Consider the following 19,089-nt stretch of genomic DNA (forward strand, 5'->3'; position numbering starts at 1 on the left):
GTACAAATTAGGTGCATGGTAAAGTGGAGCAAAAATAGAAAACTCCAGATTTCACCAAGATGTCAAGTTTTACATTTTGATAAGATGTAACTGAACTGGCAAAAAATGGTTAAAGCAAATAACCAAATAATAGAGGATAAAAGTATCCTATAACCAAGTAAACACCTATTAGTCCTTCCCCTTTAAGAATTTTAAATAAGGTCACATTTTTCATTCAACAAACATTTATTGAGCACCAGCAACTGTGCTAAGTGCTAAGGAATATAACTGTGAACAAGATAAACCAGGCTCCCGCTTTGACCAGATACTTCTGTTTTTTCTGATCTTGCTAACTACTACATAATACTTGTTCTCTGCTAGAATTATATTTCTGGGAAAGTCAGAGTCATACGAGGCCTCTTCTAGAATACTTTAAAAGTTTCTTTATGGCAAACTTGACAGAAATCTTTGTTTAACTTTGAGAAGAAAACGATGGTCTCGAGCATCCTTTCGACAAGCATGTAGAAGGTCGAGTTAGCTCTCAAATAACATGGCGGCTGGCGGCCAACGGCACGGTTCAGACCATTCGGTTGCGCTTGTGGGTTGGGGAGTCTGTGACACTATCCCCGCACTGGGCCGAGGTGCGCTTGCGGGTCCCCCCACTGTCCAGGCGGAGGGCCAGTTCTTCTGAGTTGAAGGGGTTCAAGTCGTCCTCGAGTAAGCTACTTTTTCGGCGCCCGCCGCCGGTGCCATTGGTGGCGACGCCATTGGTGGCGACGCCATTGCTGGCGACGCCATTGCTGGCGACGCCATTGCTGGCTTGAGGCGGGGAGCCGGGTGCACCAGATCTCACGCTGATGCTCGCCATGGCACCACTGAGGCCATGCAGGGCGATGGCCTCGTGGAAGGGCTGCAGGTCGACGTCTACAGACGAACTGGATTCAGTAGCTGTGGCCTGGCCGGTGGCCGCGGCGGGCGGCTTTGGCGGCGTCCTGGGGGTGCGCGATGATGGAGGTGCGGGGGGCACTTTGCCACACAGGAAGCTAATCAGGTCTTCGCGGAGAATGGTGCTCCGGCCCTTCTTCACCCACTCCAGGACGTCTTTGATGCGACGCTGGTAGCCAACCTGGACGCCCAGGTCAAAACTTCGTTGGTGGGCATCCCCGCTCTCTTTGTAGAGACTGGTCACGGCCATGGCCGCATTCTGGAAGGGGTCCCACATGGACAGTTCTGGCTGTGGGCACCCGGAATCCTTGTAGAGCTGGGCCACGGCGGTGGCAGAGATCTGGAAGAGGTGCCACAGCTTCTGCTGCTCGCTCTTGAGCCCCGCTGCCTCAGCGGTCGCCTCCTCCTGCAGCTCAGGGGGCAGCTGCTCTTCCTGCTCGGCCTCGGCCAAGCACTGGCGTTCCCACTTGGAGAACCAGTGCTCCGCGACCTCGGCCTCGCCCTCCTTCGGCTGCTCCTCCATCCTCCTCCTCCTGGCCGCTCGTCTCCTCCACCGCCGCCTCCTCCTCCGCCTACTCTTGCTCCTCCACCTCCACCTCACCTCCTCCTCCGAGCTCCCCTCCTCCTTCTGTGGCCGCCGCCTCCTCCGCGTGCGCCGGCGGGCGGTCGCGCGGGCGGCGGGGCCCTGAGGCCAACTGTTCCGGCGCGCGCCGCCCGCGGCCCTGGTGCACGCCCCGCCCCGCCCCGCCCGGCCCGGCCCCCAGCTACGCCGCGGAGATAACTCCGCAGCCGCCGGCGCCGCCTTGCTGCCCCCTTCCGGCCCCGCAGTCCGCTCCTAGGGCCCCCCCCCATGGCGCCGCGGCCTCCCCGCAGCCGCCGCTGCTGCCGCCTCGGTCGCCGCCGCCGCCGCCGCCGCTTCGGCCGCGGTCCCGCAGCTCGGCCCCAACCCCCGCTCCGCCGCGGCTGCCGCACCAAGAACTCGGAGGGGGACCGGCTGGAGCGCTGCCTCAACGCGGCGCTTGCCTACCACTTGGCCCCCTTTTCACACATTTTTGAGACTTGTCGGCTTCATCCAATGAGCTGATCAAATTTTACATCCTATGTTGCCAGAGAGGATTATGGGGCAACTTCATGGTGTCGATCACATCCAGGGCGCCGATCCGGGAAGGCCGGGGGGTGGGGGGGAGTGGGTAGAGTGGAAAGAGCATGGCCCCGGTGAATAGGCAAGCAGTCTGAATACCAGCAATGCCCTCTACATAGTAGGTACCCAAGAAAAGTATTTTCCGCTGATCGACGCAGTATTTTGTAGAGGAAAAAAAATCATATAACTCTGCCCCCGCCCCCCGCTTCCTGGGCCTCAGTTTCCCCAAGTGCCAAATGAGGTTGCTGGATTAGGTCTCTGAAAAGCACTTACAGCCGTGATTTAGAACTTTCCTGCTGTCGCTGCAAAGCACCTCTTCCGGGCTAGTTACATACTTACCAAATCTAAGAGTCACGTCAGAAATGGTAGTAATTTTTTCCCCTCAGTATCCTTGCAAGGTTTTTGTCATTAAAAAAAAAATGGGTTGGGGGTTCTCTGTGGTCTTTCAACTACTGAAAATTCCAAATGAAGAAGTAAGGGAAGAGAAAATAGGAAAATGAAATCTCAAACACGGTATTCTCTGCTCTAGTGTAAAAATTCACTGTCTTTTAGGAAAGAAAAAAAAAAAGCTTACCTAATTCAACACCCTAAAAATTATAGCTAGGCAAAACATCATAATAATACCAAAATTAAGCTAAACCTATGTGATACTAAAGTCTTTTCCTTGGGTTCAATAACAACCCTCCTCTCCTGTAATGATGCAGTTCTTTTTCAGTGCAGACAGTTCCAGAGCAAACTGTGTTAAGAAAAATTATCACTGAGCTAAGAATAACAAAAAATGGGAGGAACTAACATGTAATAAGTTTTTTAATTTAGGAAAAAAGAATTTCACAGTTTTTGTTGTAGACAATACTTACTAGGTCTCTATGAAGCCTTACAAAGATAAAGGAAGCTAAATCTTCTAGCAAGATATGTTTAATAATTCCCAAATATGAAAATTAGTATATAAAATAAAATGATCTAATCATTAAGCTTTATCATCTTCCTTAAAAGAAATACATGTTTCTAAGTTAAATATAAAAGAGAAGAAGAAGAGGGGATTGTGCCCTTTCTCTGCAAACCAGGCTTTTTCACGATTCATTAAACCCTTTTTCCATATGTGTAATTGGACTCTTCTCATTTACATAAACAAGGGATGAGGCAAAAGACCTTAGATCAGTCCAAAAAGAGAAATACATTTCTCATCTCCAATGTTAAAAAAATATATATTGTAGAAAACTCCAAGAAGGCAGATCCCCTTCCTCCCACACACACCCACATATACCAGCCCTGAAATAGTTCATGGCCAAGGAGATACGGAGTTTGCCAGAGTTTTGGGGGTTGCGCTGCATACAGTGCCTCACAGTTATTATCAGAGGCACATGTTTTTATTTTATTTTCTCTACGTAAAAAGCTTAGACTGAAATGACTGACAGTAGGACACGATATCCTATTTTCTCCCCTCATTTTTGATTGGGTTAAAAACCAAGAAGAAAGACTGCACTGTCTTTGAAAGAGCACAACCCTCTGCTTGGGCTTGAGTTGTCTGGCTGGTATCCTCCATTCAGTTGGTCTCAGCACCTGATTAATTAGTTAATTAGTACTTAGAGCTGACTAGCCCCAGTCCGCAATTTTCATGCCCTGCATGGTGAAATGTTGAATCTAGCATTGAAATTTCTGTGTCGCACACCCTAATTATTATCACCCCACTACTTTTAAAACCATTGCACCAAATTATTATAATAGACAGAGCCAGACAACTGTGTGGGAATATGTTCTTCCTGAGAAATAATGGTAGACTTCTAATATTTTTCACTATTGCCCTTAACACATTCAAATAAAACAATGAATGGGAAAAATCCTAATTCAATTAGCCTCCAACTCCTTCCATAGAGAAAATGATTTTATATGGGAGAGATGTTAGAAAAATCACAGCCAACATTTTTAATTTTTATCAGTTCTTCAGGTGGCAAAGAGCACATTTACAAGATATCCCATCTGAGATTAATTTTGTTCCCATATAAGTCTAAAACGTCAGGAATAAAAATCAGAATAGAAAATAGAAACAATATAAAACCAAAAAAACCCTAAGATCATTTTAACTAGCTATAAGGAAATGATGCTATCTGTGTGTGTTTAAGGTGGGGGGGGGACTTTTGATGTTTAAAAATACTGACATAATTTAGGAATGAGTTTTCTATGGGAAAAAATATTCCTTGGCCGCTGCCCCATTCTCCCAAAATTTTGATGTCATAGCTAAGGTTAAATATCAACTAGGGAAAAATAGTTTTAGAAAATAAATTGGGACACAAACCTAGGGGAATCTAATTTTTTGGCATTTCTCAGTGTACCATTACCAAAAAGGGCTCCAGTGTGTCAATGATTTTCAGTATTATTGGTATCTATTTTCACCTGAAACAATCCTTATATATCAGTAGTGGGCTGCCTGTAATTGTAAGAGCTAAATGGTACACAAAACTGGATACACAACCACACAGATCAGTAAATGGGTCAGACTGAAAGCAAAAGTAAACACCAACCTTAGGAAATGAAAGAAGTTAAAAGATAAGTGTTAAGGACCTTATTCTTTTTGGAGAATAAAACAAGATTTAGTAGCTTTCCACTTAATTTAAATGAAAAGAATCACTACCTTACATATTGCAGTGATAATGTAATGGGGAAAGAAAACAAAAAAGTCTTTGTACAAATGACACCTCCTATAGTTGTTGTGAAGAAACTTTTCCCCTTGGTATCTGCTAACAAATTCTAATTAATGCTGCACATTCCTTTACTGAAATCATTTAATGCGTAACAAGGGGGGTAAAAAGAAATGCTGAATGCTCGTGATTGCCCTGTTAGAATTATGGGAGTGAAAGCCTGGGGCCCCAAACTTACTGTCTATTAAAGCCAAGCTTTGAAAAAGAAATGCAACCTACAAAAGCTGTCAATCTCCCTTGCCCCTAAAGCCTGGGTTCACATGGATTCAAGTGACAGCCCTCCTCCCCCATGCACAATACATCAATCTGTCTCTCCCACAAGCACCCACAGCCCATTGTGCTGGCCGCAGGTGCCTATTATGGCACCCATGGCTGCCTCCCACAGCTCCGCCCCTGAGAAACAGGAACTGCAGACAATGGAGCCCTGTGGGAAGACAGAGGTGGGTGTTGGGAGGGATAACAGACAGATGGTAAAGGGTATAGGGTAGTAAGGTAGTTTCAAAACAAATGTCAAACATTCAAAATTATGGCTTTCTCATGTCTCCCCTTTTGAGCTGCCTTTGCTTCAATCACCATCTGCCATAATTATAAAAACACTTACCTGTTATCATGAATTTTTGCTCCCCTTTTTGGGTAGTGGTGGACTGGATGACCTTCAATACTCTACTCCTCCTATTTAGCCTCAAGGTTTCTCAAGGTCACAGACGGAGGAGTTGTAGTTAAGTGACACCAGGAGACCATAGAGGGGAAAGAAGGAATATTTCTAGTTTTTTTTCAAGGTTTGTGGTTTCCCTTTGAGCTTAGTTTTGGGCTCCTTAAGGGGCGTGGGTTATAAAAATTAGTTACTTTGGGTAATATATTTACGAAATCAAAGTACTATAAGACTTTTACAAATGTCATATCAGGCAGGTGGAAATTCTTAGGCCATTTCTTTTCTGGTAAGGAGTCACATAAAGAGAGATGAAGTGCATTTAATAATAAAAGTACTGAAAGTTTCTCACTCAGACTTTTTACCTATTTCCAAACATGCCAACAAAAATAAGTAAAATTGTAAAAAAAAAATACTAAATACTATTCACATTGAGTGCCATTATCACAAAAAGTACATTTTAAACAATTCATTTCATAAAATGTCACTTGCCTGTGGTGGTTTTCACCTTCTGAGTTATGGACTAATTAAGGAGTAAGAAATAAAAGAATTAAGATATATGGCAAAAACACATGTATTAGTTCAAGTAAATTTGATTTAGTTGCTTTTGTCCTTGCTTTATCATCTCAATATACCACCTTATTCCTGTTTCCAAGATATTTTGTCAAAAATTAAAACCAAGCTAACAATAATTTCATTACTACTACTACTACCTGTCTCAAACAAAAAAACCACCAAGAAAATTCTGGCACAATTTTAAGTCATGGTCAAGAGGATTGGTGACTTGTTGGAATGAGGGTACTGCTAAAATAACGCCAGGGACTAAAACCAGCCAGTTTTCCTGAAGCAAACAAGAGGGTCTTGGTTTGCTGTCAAAAACTACAAACTAAGCTTTAACTAGGGACTGTCAGGGATCCAAGTGAGCTCTTGGCCAGAGAGCTTAATTAGCAGAGTTGGTTTGGGTTTTTAAATTACAGAAGAAAAACAACCAATACAGTATGAAAGCATACAGTGGTCTAATGTAGCACAAAATTCACTATTCCATTATGTGTGTGTGTAGTGATTTTGCACATTTCGTTAACAATTTAAATTTAGATTTTAAACATTATTTTTGTGCCCATTACTAGGGCATGTTTCTTTTGTTTTCTTCTTATGAAAATCTCTTTCAGAGATTTTAATGTATTTATCACCAAATATTAATATGTGCCCCCTCTTTTTTATATAAGTAGTGGCATACTACATACACTATTTTGTTTTTTAATGTGAGAGATCTTGGAGATCAGTCCATATCAGAATATTAAGAGCTACTAGAGTATGCTTCTTAAATGTGAATAGTTTTGAGTCATATTTGGTATCTGTAAAAGTTAAGAGTCCAGCTCTACGGTGGGCAAATATGATTCCAGTATTTAGCTACCAAGTGATCAAGCCATCTGGAGGCTATTCTTATTTCTCCTAACTATTGAATTAGGTATTCCATTTCAAATGCTCAGAAATTAGTACAGCTAACTTCATTTATCCATCTGTGGGAGCCAGAGAAAATGTGAGGAAAAGTCACAGATAACCCATAGATACAAACTTTGTTAAAGATGCTTACATGGGAAAACTTTTAAGAGATTTATTGGTAGGGTTTGTGAACTGTTTCTATACCATCCAAAATAATGAGAGTCGAAAAGAAATTGCTAAGGGCTTCCCATTTGATCCATGGTCCATTATTCATACTTAGGGTATCTCACAAGAATGACCTTGCTGAATTGATTTAACTGATTAAAAGATGCCAGGTTTTGGCTGTAAAATTTGTTGACAATACACAGTCCTTTTACCTATGCTCCAACGCCCTATGGAGCTCTAGAGGTAAAATAACTTGGCGTTTTAAAATTAACATAATTTGTTGGTTAAAATCCAAAATTTTATTGCCAGACAAACCTGGGTTCTAATCCTGGCTCTGGAGCTTGAAAGTGGTGTGACTTTACTTCTCTGATACTGAGTTTTCTCTAAAACAGGGATAATAATAGTACTTACTTCATAGGCTTGTGTAAAGATTAAATAGGACCATGCATTGACCCTTAAAACAATGCCCAGAACATAGCAAATTCTCAAAAAACAGTATCTATTTTTAATATTTCTAATATTAGTTATAGGACTCTCAGGATTAGCTAGATGAATTCTCAAATCTGATGGGCAAAATCGCCTGGGAGGGTAGTTTTTAAAAAATGCACATACGCCAGACATACCTCACCCAAAGAAACTCCAATTAAATTGGTCTGTGGTGGTGCCTGGGAATTTATATTTTAAAGCATTAAAGGAATCCCAAGATGACAACTGCTAAGCTGACCAAGAAAGCATTAGGTCATAATTAGAACAAGAAGTCAAAGGGTTCAGTGAAGAATATCCTTAAGATGGAGGCAAATTCTCTAAGCAACCTATATCACTAAGAAACCAGAAGCTATTTTTCTGTGCTTTTGATTGACAATGGAATACAATTAGGAACTCTAAGGAGAACAAAAAGCTGTATGATGATTCTAGTTCTAATAGGAAGCATGCTAAAATGTGGCATCATTTGAGCCATTGAAGGAGTATAAGAAAAGATAATCCATTTGACTTTGACATTTGAAATGTTCTCCTACCAGCAGCACTTTTTTACAGCTCTATGATTACATTAATTTTCTCTGTAGGTCCAAACACATTCCTTGGTCCTGCTGTGAATAATATTTACATGGAGTTAATATTGGGAGTTGTTTGTTTGGTTCTTTAGTTAAACTTCTTATTTTGAAGTAAAGTTCCATGCAGTTGTGAGAATATATATATATATATACTCAGTTTCTCCCAACAGCATCTTGCAAAAGTATAAAACAATATCAGAATCAGAATATTGACATTGATACAATCAAGATGCAGAAGAGTTCCATCACCACAAGGATCCTGTATGTTTCTTTTTTATAGCCACACTCTCTTCCTTCCCATCCCTTCCTCTCCTTAATCCATGGTAACCAATAAACTGTTCCATTTCTATGATTTTGTAATTCCAAGAATATATGCAAATAATATAAATGTGATCAGACAGTTTGCAATGTTTTGGGACTGGCTTTTTCCACTCAACATAATTCTCTGGAGATCCATCCAGATTGTTGCCTATATCAATACTTCCTTCCTTTTTACTGCTGAGCAGTATTTCTTCATATGGCTGTACCACACTTTGTCTAACCGTTCACCTGTCAAAGGACATGTGGGTTGTTTCCAGTTTATGAATAAAGCTACTACTAATAAAGCCACTCTGAACACTTGTGTACAGATTTTTGTGTGAACTTCAAGCTTCATTTCTCTGTGATAAGTGCCCAGCAGTTACTGCTGGGTTGTATAGTGCTAGCATATTTAATTTTTTAAAGAAACTGCCAAGCTCTTTTTCCAGAGTGGCTGTACCATTTGACATTTCCACCAGTAATGTATGAATGATCAAGTTTCACCACATATTCACCAGCATTTGTTATTCTCATTAATTTTAGTTCTTCTAAACTAAAGAAGATATAAATAGATATATGCTGATATCTCATTGTGGCTTTCATTTGTGTTTCTGCAATAACTAATAATATTGAACATATTTTCACATGCCTATTTGCCACCTATATATCCTCCTTGGTGAAATGTCTCTTCGTGTCTTTTGCATTTTAGTTTTATTTTTTAAAATCAAGTTATAGATAGAGCATACTGAGGATTTAATTTGAATTGTAAAACATATTTCATTTCACTTTTAACTTTGCTATTTTATTTTCTAGCTTAACACTTAAAAAGCACTTACTATGTACCAAATGCTATGTTAAGTACTTTGAAATATTTATTTCAATTTAAGTAAAATTTAATCTTATAGCAACCCTATGAAGTAGATACTACTATTATCACCTCCAGTTGACAGCTGAGCAAACTGAGGGCACAGAGACATTCAATAATTTACCTAAGATTACATAGATAACAAGCGGTGGAGCTGAGATTTGAACCTAGGCAGTAGTTATAAACTTAATAATGTACACATAATATTATAGGTGACAGAAGTCAGAAGCAATGGGAGGAGGGAGAGTGTAGGAAAGTATCTCTGAAATCAGTGTTGATATATATTGTCTAGAATTAATGGATACAAAAATAAAAATTAAAGTATATGATTTAATGTTATAAAAGTAACCACTAAAATGTCCTGAATATCATAAAAATATAACGAATAAAATTTTGGGAAAATCAGAAGTAGGTAAAGGAGGTGGCATAAGTATGCTAAATCATCTTTCTTGAGAGTCAAAAAATGCTGTCTAAAATTGATAAAGTAGGAAATAGAAACATATTCTTTAGAGTAATGGTATTAATCATCAGAAAAACTCAAAACTAGAAATAAAGTGGTTACCTCTGGAGACTGGAAACTAGCCATTAAACATGAAACTTTTCTTTCTCTTCTATACTGTTCATTTTTTTAAAAAAACTGTATGCAGGTTATATCTATGGTAAAAACATGATATTTTAAAGCACCCCAAGTAATTCTGATTAAGGCTAGGTTCAATAACCACCAAGCTAAATTACACCCAATATTCTTGGGGGTCTTCAAAGATAGATGAGGATGAGTGGTTTAGCATGTTGCCTATTAGTCTGGACTTACTAGGTGCTTTGGATCGACTTGTAGTATCTGTTAACCTTAAAAATAAAGCTGTCAGGGGTGCCTGGGTGGCTCAGTCATTAAGCATCTGCCTTTGGCTCAGGTCATGATCCCAGGATCCTGGGATCAAGCCCCACATCGGGCTCCCTGCTCCACGGGAAGCCTCCTTCTCCCTCCTCCACTCCCCCTGCTTGTGTTCCCTCTCTCGCTATGTCTCTCTCTGTCATATGAATAAATAAAACCTTTAAAAAAATAAAATAAAAAAAATAAAGCTGTCAGTTATTGTACCAGCAAAAATGGGTTTATTCAGGAATAGCAAAGAACTGTGATTCAGGACATGCAAGCTACTGCAAAACCAAGACAAGTCCAGAGAACAAAGAAGAAAGCTCTCTTATTGAGAAAAGGGTGCAGTTGGGAAGGCTGTTATAAATAAAAAGTCCATTGGAGTAAACTGGTAGTTCAAAGTATAGTGGCTTTTCATTGGCTGAGTTGTGACAGTTTCTTATTGGCTGGCCTGCTGCTTCTGGGAGAGAAGAAAACCCTTCTTCCTCCTGCCAAGGGTAGTAAAGTCGGAGCTAAAGGAGTATACACTTGCAAGGTTATGTCTCTTCCTGTTGGGTCTGCAGTTGACCACCAATGGTAGGGCCTGGGAGCTCCCCTTTCTGGCCTCCTAATTCCACTTTAGTGAGATTTCCTTTTATTAATTTTCATATATCCTTAACTTCCAAGTCACCCTAGGATGCTATTCCTAACTCTATACTCTGCTTCTTGCCCTTCCATCCCCACCTTCTCTTGTCCAAACTATCCTCCCTCAAATCAAGAATCAGAAGATTGGTGGAAAGTTAGCAACATGGTTAGGGTCAAAGATAGGGAAATGATTAATTTCCATCTTCCAAATTCAAGCTCCTGACACAGTATAAAAATAGATCTCAATTCTAGGTAATAGATGCTCAGAAGAAGGCATTTTTCATTTGAAAAAGTAAGATGTGCACATGGTTACAAAATTCAAATAGAAAAAAAAGGTACACACTGGAAGGAAGTCTCCCTCAATTCTAGACCCCATATTTTCCTTGCCAAAATCAATCATTTGTTAACATTTTTGATACATCCTTTCAGATTATGCAACACACACATACACCTAGGTGCATACTTTTCACATTATCTTGTTCCTCACTTCTTTTTTTCACATAGTAGCATTTTTTGGAGATTATTCCAAACATAACATGTAGATCTACTTCATTCTTTTTATTTTAAAGATTTTATTTATTTATTTGAGAGAGAGAGTGAGAGAGCGAGTCCGGGGAGGAGCAGAGGGAGAGGGACAAGCAGACTCTGGGCTGAGCGCAGAGCCCAACGCAGGGCCCAACCTCACAACCCTGAGATCATGACCTGAGCCAAAATCAAGAGTTGGATGCTTAACCAACTGAGCCACCCAGGCGCCCCCTACTTCATTCTCTTTAACAAGAGCATGATATCCCCATGTACGAGTATACCATGTTTATTTAATCAGCCTCCCATTTGTGGACACTTTTATTACTATACTTTTATATTTATCATTACAAATAACACCAGAGTGACCACCTTTGTACAAAAAGCTTTACACCTGCTTTTATTTCCGTAGATGTGGAGATACATACAAGCATTTAATATATACATATGTGTATAGGTAATTTCTATATTAGTACAATCTATTTGATATCTGCATAATATTCTATTATACGACCACTGAATATACCATAACTATAACTTATTGAGGCAGTCCCCTCTTATTGGATAGTCAGTTGTTTACCATCTTTTGCAGAAAATGGGATAAGGATGACAACGAGTTTGTGGCTCAGGGTGAGCATGTGTGTTTGTGTGTGTGTGTGTGCATAGAAGCGTATTTACAGTCAGTGAATACTTAAGAATTTGGAATCAGACCAATATAATATTGGAATCTTGATTCTAAGAATTTGGAATCAGACCACTGGATAATATTCACAGTATTTGAAAATGTACCAAATTTATCATCACATTTGAAAAATAAACCTTATAATACTTTTTCCAAATCTGTCTTCTATTTCCTTAGAAAAATTAAAGCACCAGGGCACCTGGGTGACTCAGTTGGTCAAGCATCCAACTCTTGGTTTTGGCTCAGATCATGATCCCAGGGTCATGAGATCAAGCCCTGCGTGGGGTTCTGCACTCGGCGCAGAGTCTGCTTGTCCCTCTCACTCCCCCTCTGCTCCTCTCTCTCTCTCCCCCAAATAAATAAAATCTTAAAGAAAAAAGAAAGAAAAAGAAAAATTAAAGTACCAATGAAATATGTTTTACCTGTTCCGTCAGGAAAACTTACTTTTTTAAAAAGGTTTTATTTTTTTTTATTTTTTTAAAGATTTTATTTATTTATTTGAGAGAGAGAATGAGATAGAGAGAGAGAGCATGAGGCGGGGAGGGTCAGAGGGAGAAGCAGACTCCACGCTGAGCAGGGAGCCCGACGCGGGACTCGATCCCGGGACTCCAGGATCATGACCTGAGCCGAAGGCAGTCACTTAGCCAACTGAGCCACCCAGGAGCCCCAAAAAAGGTTTTATTTTTAACTGATCTTTACACCCAATGTGGGGCTCGAACCCACAACCGCAAGATCAAGAGTCACATGCTCCACCAACTGAGCCAGCCAGGTACCACCCCCTCAGGAAAACTTAAATCCCAAATCGTATATACAGTTTTTTGTGTTTTTTTTTTTCTGTTCTGCTCCATCCAGCTACACGGACCTCACTCAAATGCTTACTTGGAGTCTGGGACCTCATGCCCTAGAACTGATAGAGACTTTTCACCACCCTTCAAATTCTATTACTTAAACCTCAGATTTTTTTTATCTTTCTAAAATTCCAAGAAGCTAACAAACCACAGAGAATATGGTAGCATGAATTCCTGCCCATAAAACTCTACAAATACCATGGTTAAATGTAATTGCTGATATTCCTTACAATGAAGCACCATTTCTCAAGCAATGATAGCATTTTCACTTACAATCTAGGTTCAGAGGGTTCTTAACAGATGGAGACAACAGACCCTTAGCTCATTAAAGTACAAGTATAGAGAGAAAATACAAGAAAAACAAAAGGAAATAAGAAAACAAGGACAGCTTTTGAAATGAATAGTGCTGAACAATTCAGTACTCATTTGGGGAAAAAAAATCAATCTCAACCTTGTATCAGGCAAAAACCATTAACTCTGAATGGTTCATACATAAACCTAAATGTACAAACCCAAAGTATGAAACTTCTAGAAGTTTCTTCTCCTCACATAGGAGAAAAAATTGAGACTTTACAGGAGGCAAAGATTTTTTAGGACACAAAAACATAAACAATAAAAGGAAAAAAACTGATAAATTGGACTTCATCAAAATTTAAAATTTTTGGCTAGCTCAGTTAGTAGAGCTATGCAACTCTTGATGTTGGAGTCGTAAGTTCAAGCCCCACATGGCGGGTAGAGTTTACTCAAAAATAAATAAATAAGGGTTGCCTGGGTGGCTCAGTCAGTTGAGCAGCCGACTCTTGATTTTGGCTCAGGTCATGATCTCGGGGTCATGGGATCAAGCCCCACATCAGGCTCTGCACTCAGTGGGGAGTCTGCCTGGGGATTCTCTCTCTCCCTCTCCCTCGGCCCCTCCTATTGTTTGTGTTCTCTCTCTCTCTCAAATAAATAAACCTTTAAAAATAAATAATCACAAAAAAATTTAAAACTTCTGTTATTCAAAACTTAGCATTAAGAAAATGAAAAGGCAAGCCACAGACAGGAAGAAAAACATTTGCTATATCTGACATATATCCAGAATATATAAATATCTCCTATTACTCTGGAAAACAGTATGGAAATTCCTCAAGATGTTAAAAATAGAGCTACCCTACAACCCAGCAATTGCACTACTAGGTATTTACCCCAAAGATACAGATGTAGTGAAAAGAAGGGGCACCTGCACCCCAATGTTCATAGCAGCAATGTCCACAAGAGCCAAACTGTGGAAGGAGCTGAGATGTCCTTCAACAGATGAATGGATAAAGATGTGGTTCATTTATACAATGGAATATTACTTAGCCATCAGAAAGGATGAATACCTACCATTTGCATCGACATAGATGGAACTGGAGGGGATTATGCTAAGTGAAATAAATCAAGCAGAGAAAGACAATTATGATATGGTTTCACTCATATGTGGAACATAAGGAATAGCGCAGAGGACCATAGTGGAAGGGAGGGAAAACTGAATGGTAAGAAATCAGAGAGGGAGACAAACCATGAGAGACTCTGGACTGCCGGGAAACAAACTGAGGGTTACAGAAGGGAGGGGGGTGGAGGGAGGGGGTAGCCAGGTGATGGGTATTAAGAAGGGCATGTGTTGTGATGAGCACTGGGAGTTACAGCCAACTGATAAACTGTTGAACACTACATCAAAAACTAATGATGTACTATATGTTGGCTAACTGAACATAATAAAAAAAATATCTCCTATCACTCAATAAAAAAGACAAGTAATCCAATTAAAAACTGGCAAAATGTTTGAGCAAACACTTGACAAAAAAAGTATGTGGATGGCCAACAAGCACATGAAAAGATATTAAATATCATTAGTCATTAAGAAAATGTGAATTAAAACCATAATGACACATCACTATACACCCACTCAAATGGCTAATGTTAAAGAGATTAACAATACCACATCTTGGCTAAGATGTGGAGCATAGGATCTTTCATAGAAATTGCTGGTAGGAATCCAAAGTGGTTGTAACCAGTATGTATTTTCGTAACCAGTATTTTTGTAACCAAAACAGTATGGCAAGACTACATGTGTATACACACACACACACACATACACACACACACACACACACATATAGTCCTGCCATACTATTTTAAAATAAATATATAAATATATATGTATATACAATAAATAAATATATATAAATAAAAACTTAAACATGCATTTAACATACAACCCAGAAATTCCACTCCTAGGTATCTATCCAAAAGAAATGAAAATATATATCCAGAAAAGACATACGCTCAAAAGTTCATTGCAGCATTATTCATAATAGTCCCAAACTGGAAAAAATTCAAATGTGCATCAACTAATAAAGAGATGAACTGTGCAATTAAAAAAAAACAAACTACCAATAGACCCAACAAGGTGGATGAATCTCAAAAAATATTTTGCCAAGTAAACAGTCAAACACAAAAGAGCACAGTGACAGAAAGCCAGGCCAGGGGTCTTGAAAGAGTATAAATGGGCACAAGGAACTTCCTTAGGGTCATGGAACTGTTCTGTAACTTAATTATGATGGTGGGTACATGACTTCATAACAATTATTAAAATTCATCCATTGATACACTTAAAATGGGTAAATCTTATTGTATATAAACTGCAGCCCAATAGAGTTGAAAATTTTCTGAAAAAGGAAAGATTTTAGGTTTCCTCTTCACCAAAGTACCTATCCATGCTAGTTGCCCAGAGTCAACTTGGGGGAAATCTGCCAAGTGGGCAATAATGTCAGAAAGCTACCACATTCAGGGTACAGGGAAGCCACAACCCATGCGAACTGCTATCTCCTTGGAGGATGGCATACGGAACTTTCTTCTAAACGTTAGCCATCTAAGATGGTTCCTCCTCCCCTCTCCTGGTCTTTCTCAAGGCTCCCTTCTTCCCTTCAGAATCTAAGCTGTATGTATTTAAACTCCTAATTTCCCTTTCCCTTTTTCCTTCCACCTCTGTGTTCCCCACATCTCAGTCACAAAATCTTTGTGGACTCTACCCAGGAACACAGCTTCCATTTTTTACTTATCAGCATGGTCCTCAACGTGTATAACATTTATATACCTCCCCCCAACCTCATGCTTTTGAATTTGTTTGCCCTCTCCTATTCCTGTCACAGCTCAAATGTTCCTGTCTACCACTCTTTGAGGGATAGAGCATGTGGCCTAAACCCCCACATGTTGTTTTCCCAGGCAACCTAATCAGCTTACACATTAAACAGCCTATCCCCAAGAGGGTAACCACAACTTGGAAGAGGAAGATGTCATTGGAGGCTCTGAGAAGTCCAGCAAGTTTCTTCACAAAGTGGACTCTCCAATCCCAGTGTCTGCTTGGGACCAATGAGATGGGATATTCATCCTCACAAGGCTTTTACACATGCATCTTTGATGGTGCCCCCAGAAGCTTCTGAAGTGTATCAGGACTTTACTTCAGTGAAGTTCACACTAAGCCAAGAGAGCCCCATTCAATTTCCTATCTCAAATTACACTCAGCTCTGCTGTCCAACTGAGCACATTAGACAAGGTCAAAAGATATACATCCAAAAATGACACGAGGACTGCCTATCAGATTGGTAAAGATTAAACAGGTTCCTAAGGCCCAGTTGGTGGATTTATGGGGAAAACATATATTTTTATATACTGTTGTCATATACACATTGTGTTAATATATACACAAATACACACTAGTGTATAAAAATATGTGTTGTGCTTCTGAGACAATCATTCAGCAACAGAGTTAGAAATTTTTCATGTACATACTCTTTGACATAACAATTCCACTTCTAGGAATTTGTTAAGAGCATAGGATCTGGAGTGAGACAGACCCAGATTTGAATCCTGACACCACCACCTTCTTCCTGACTATATAACTTCTCTCTGTCATAGTTTTCCCATCTATAAAATCAGGGCATAATGACACCTGGCAACACCAGGAAAAACATGGATGTGTATTATACTGTCTTTAAACAGTCAGATGATCAGCTGTCTGGGACTAAGGGGGCTTCCAGGATGTGAAACTTTGAGTGCTATATCTAGGAAAGTCCTGAGCAAACTGGAATAAGGTCCACATTGCCTCTTCCAGGAGCTACAATTTCTTGACTAGTCAGTTCTACAAAGTATCAGAACCATTCCAAATAAGCCTTTTGACCATTTATTAAGTACAGCTACACCCCAGGCCCTTTTTATATGTATCAGTGGCTCTCAAACTTGAATGTGCATCATAATTACTTGGAGGGCTCATTAAAACAGATTTTTGGGCCCCACCCCCAGAGACTGACTCAGTAGGTCATGGAAACGCATACTAGGCATGGCCAAGATTGCAATCAGAGGCAAGAAGATGGGAATAAGTGGGGACCCATAAGATGGAAATAGCAGGTACACACCATGAAGTTCACAACTGACGCCGGCCTCCCTAACAACACTGAGTGTTTCCTAAACAGGGTACCCTATCTCATTCATCCTTGATATGTACACCCAAGTGTGCCTAGCCCAGTACTAGGTGTACGGCATGTGCTCAACAGACATCAACAACTCTTTCCTTGGTGCTTTCTTTGAGGAGATGACCCTTTTAAGCGTAAGCTGGGATCATGCCCATTACCCCCACTTGACTAGTTTGCTACCTAATTTCAGGACATTTATCCTGAGATCTGCTAGCACTGCCACAGGACAGGCTCTATTGAGTGGCCTTTCATTCATCTATCATGTATTTATTGACACCTATCTAGGCCGTGGACAGACCCCTGAGGGCAAGCATGGGCTGTTGCATCAGCCACACTTGGGTGCAAACCACTGCTCTCCACTAACCAGCTCTGTGCACATAGGCAAATTCACTTTGGTCTCTTTTATCAGAAAAAGGGGGATGGAAATCCTACCAATTTCACAGGATGCTGGTGGGGATGAAATGAGAGGATGACAATGGCACTTTGACAGAGCTGAGCAGTGTCTGGCACCTAGTAAATGTGCCACAGATGTCAACTATCATTACTCAGGATCCCTGTCCCACGGCACTGCTTTGTGGCCACAGGATGTTATGTGTGGAGGGAACCCAGGATCCATGCAGAGTCATACTTGGCCACTTCCTAATTGGCCAGCAATCCTGGACCACAGGTGGCAGAAGCTTGAGAGGAAGGGATGCTCAAAGCCCAATCCCAAGGACCTCTCAGCTGCTCTAGGAAGGACGAGGTATCAGCTAAGGTCCTAGTGGGCAAGCAGAACACCTAATAATAGGCCAGGGTGAAGGCATCTGGGCACCAGAAAGCTTGGTTTCGAAAGTCAGCAACGGGGCTGTGATAAGGATCAAATAAATTAATTCACGTAAAGCCCTCAGCACAAGGCCTGGCCCCTAGAACATGTTCAATGAGTACCAGCCACTATTAGAAGAGCTATGGTTCCCACCCCTCAAGGTGCCAGCTAGTGTAAAAGCCTACTCACTAATGGGACCTTCACCAAACTTGTAGGGAGTGGTCTACAATGGCGGTATTTGCAGAGTACTAACCAGGCCCCACTGCCTGCCCACTTGTTTTGAGGACTCCTCCTCCTACATGCAGGGCAGACACCACTGATGAGACACTCTGTCCCACCAGCCCAGACGAGGCTTCTTTACATGGTCCTCCAGGCAGTAATTGCCAGAAGACCTGAAGTAGCCTGGCAGCTCTACCACTTGCCTGCCCAACATACAGGTTCTCTCTCATTTCTTTTTTCCTTTCAGATTTGGTTTTATAATTAAGTTTATCTGTCACTGTTTATGATAACTTTTTATTGAAATCTTTATTGAGATCACTGTGGATACTCATGCAGATGTAAGGGATTATACGGAGCTATCTCATGTACCCTATGCCCAGGCTCCCCCAAGGGTAACATCTTAGGAACTATAGTGCAACCAACATATTGATATTGGTACCATCTATTGATCTTACTCACATTTCCCCAGTTTTACTTGTATTCATTTATGTTTGTGTGTATGTAGTCAGTTCTGTGTAATTTTATCACATATGTAGGTTCATGGATCTACCACCACAATCAGGATACTGAGCTGTTCCTTCGCCACACGGATCCCTCCTGTTGCCCTTCTACAATCCCACGCACCCTTCCCAGGTCCCAGACCCCATCCCTAATCCCTAGAAACCACTAATCTGTTTGCTATTTCCATAATTTTGTCATTATAAGAATATTATATAAATAAAATCCTAGAGTATTAACCTTTTGGGATTGGCTCTTTTCACTTAGCATCATCATCTGGCAAGTCAGGCAGATTGTT

At 40.7% G+C, this 19,089-nt stretch overlaps 1 protein-coding gene across 2 annotated transcripts; it reads right to left on the reverse strand.

Annotated features, from left to right (window-relative positions):
• Window positions 1-556: 556 nt before the first annotated feature.
• On the reverse strand, window positions 557-1,447 carry LOC110575582 (UPF0472 protein C16orf72). Of its 2 annotated transcripts, XM_021684572.1 has the most exons (2): window positions 801-1,447; window positions 557-740 (listed from the first exon to the last, which is right to left on the reverse strand). In XM_021684572.1, the coding sequence occupies exons 1-2, from the start codon at window positions 1,445-1,447 to the stop codon at window positions 557-559; spliced, it is 831 nt and encodes a 276-aa protein (XP_021540247.1). The 2 variants fall into 2 exon arrangements, with proteins under 2 accessions (XP_021540247.1, XP_021540239.1); XM_021684564.1 differs by having other exon boundaries at window positions 557-1,447.
• Window positions 1,448-19,089: the final 17,642 nt, after the last annotated feature.

Source organism: Neomonachus schauinslandi, chromosome X (assembly GCF_002201575.2).
Source record: "Neomonachus schauinslandi chromosome X, ASM220157v2, whole genome shotgun sequence".
NCBI lineage: Eukaryota > Metazoa > Chordata > Mammalia > Carnivora > Phocidae > Neomonachus > Neomonachus schauinslandi.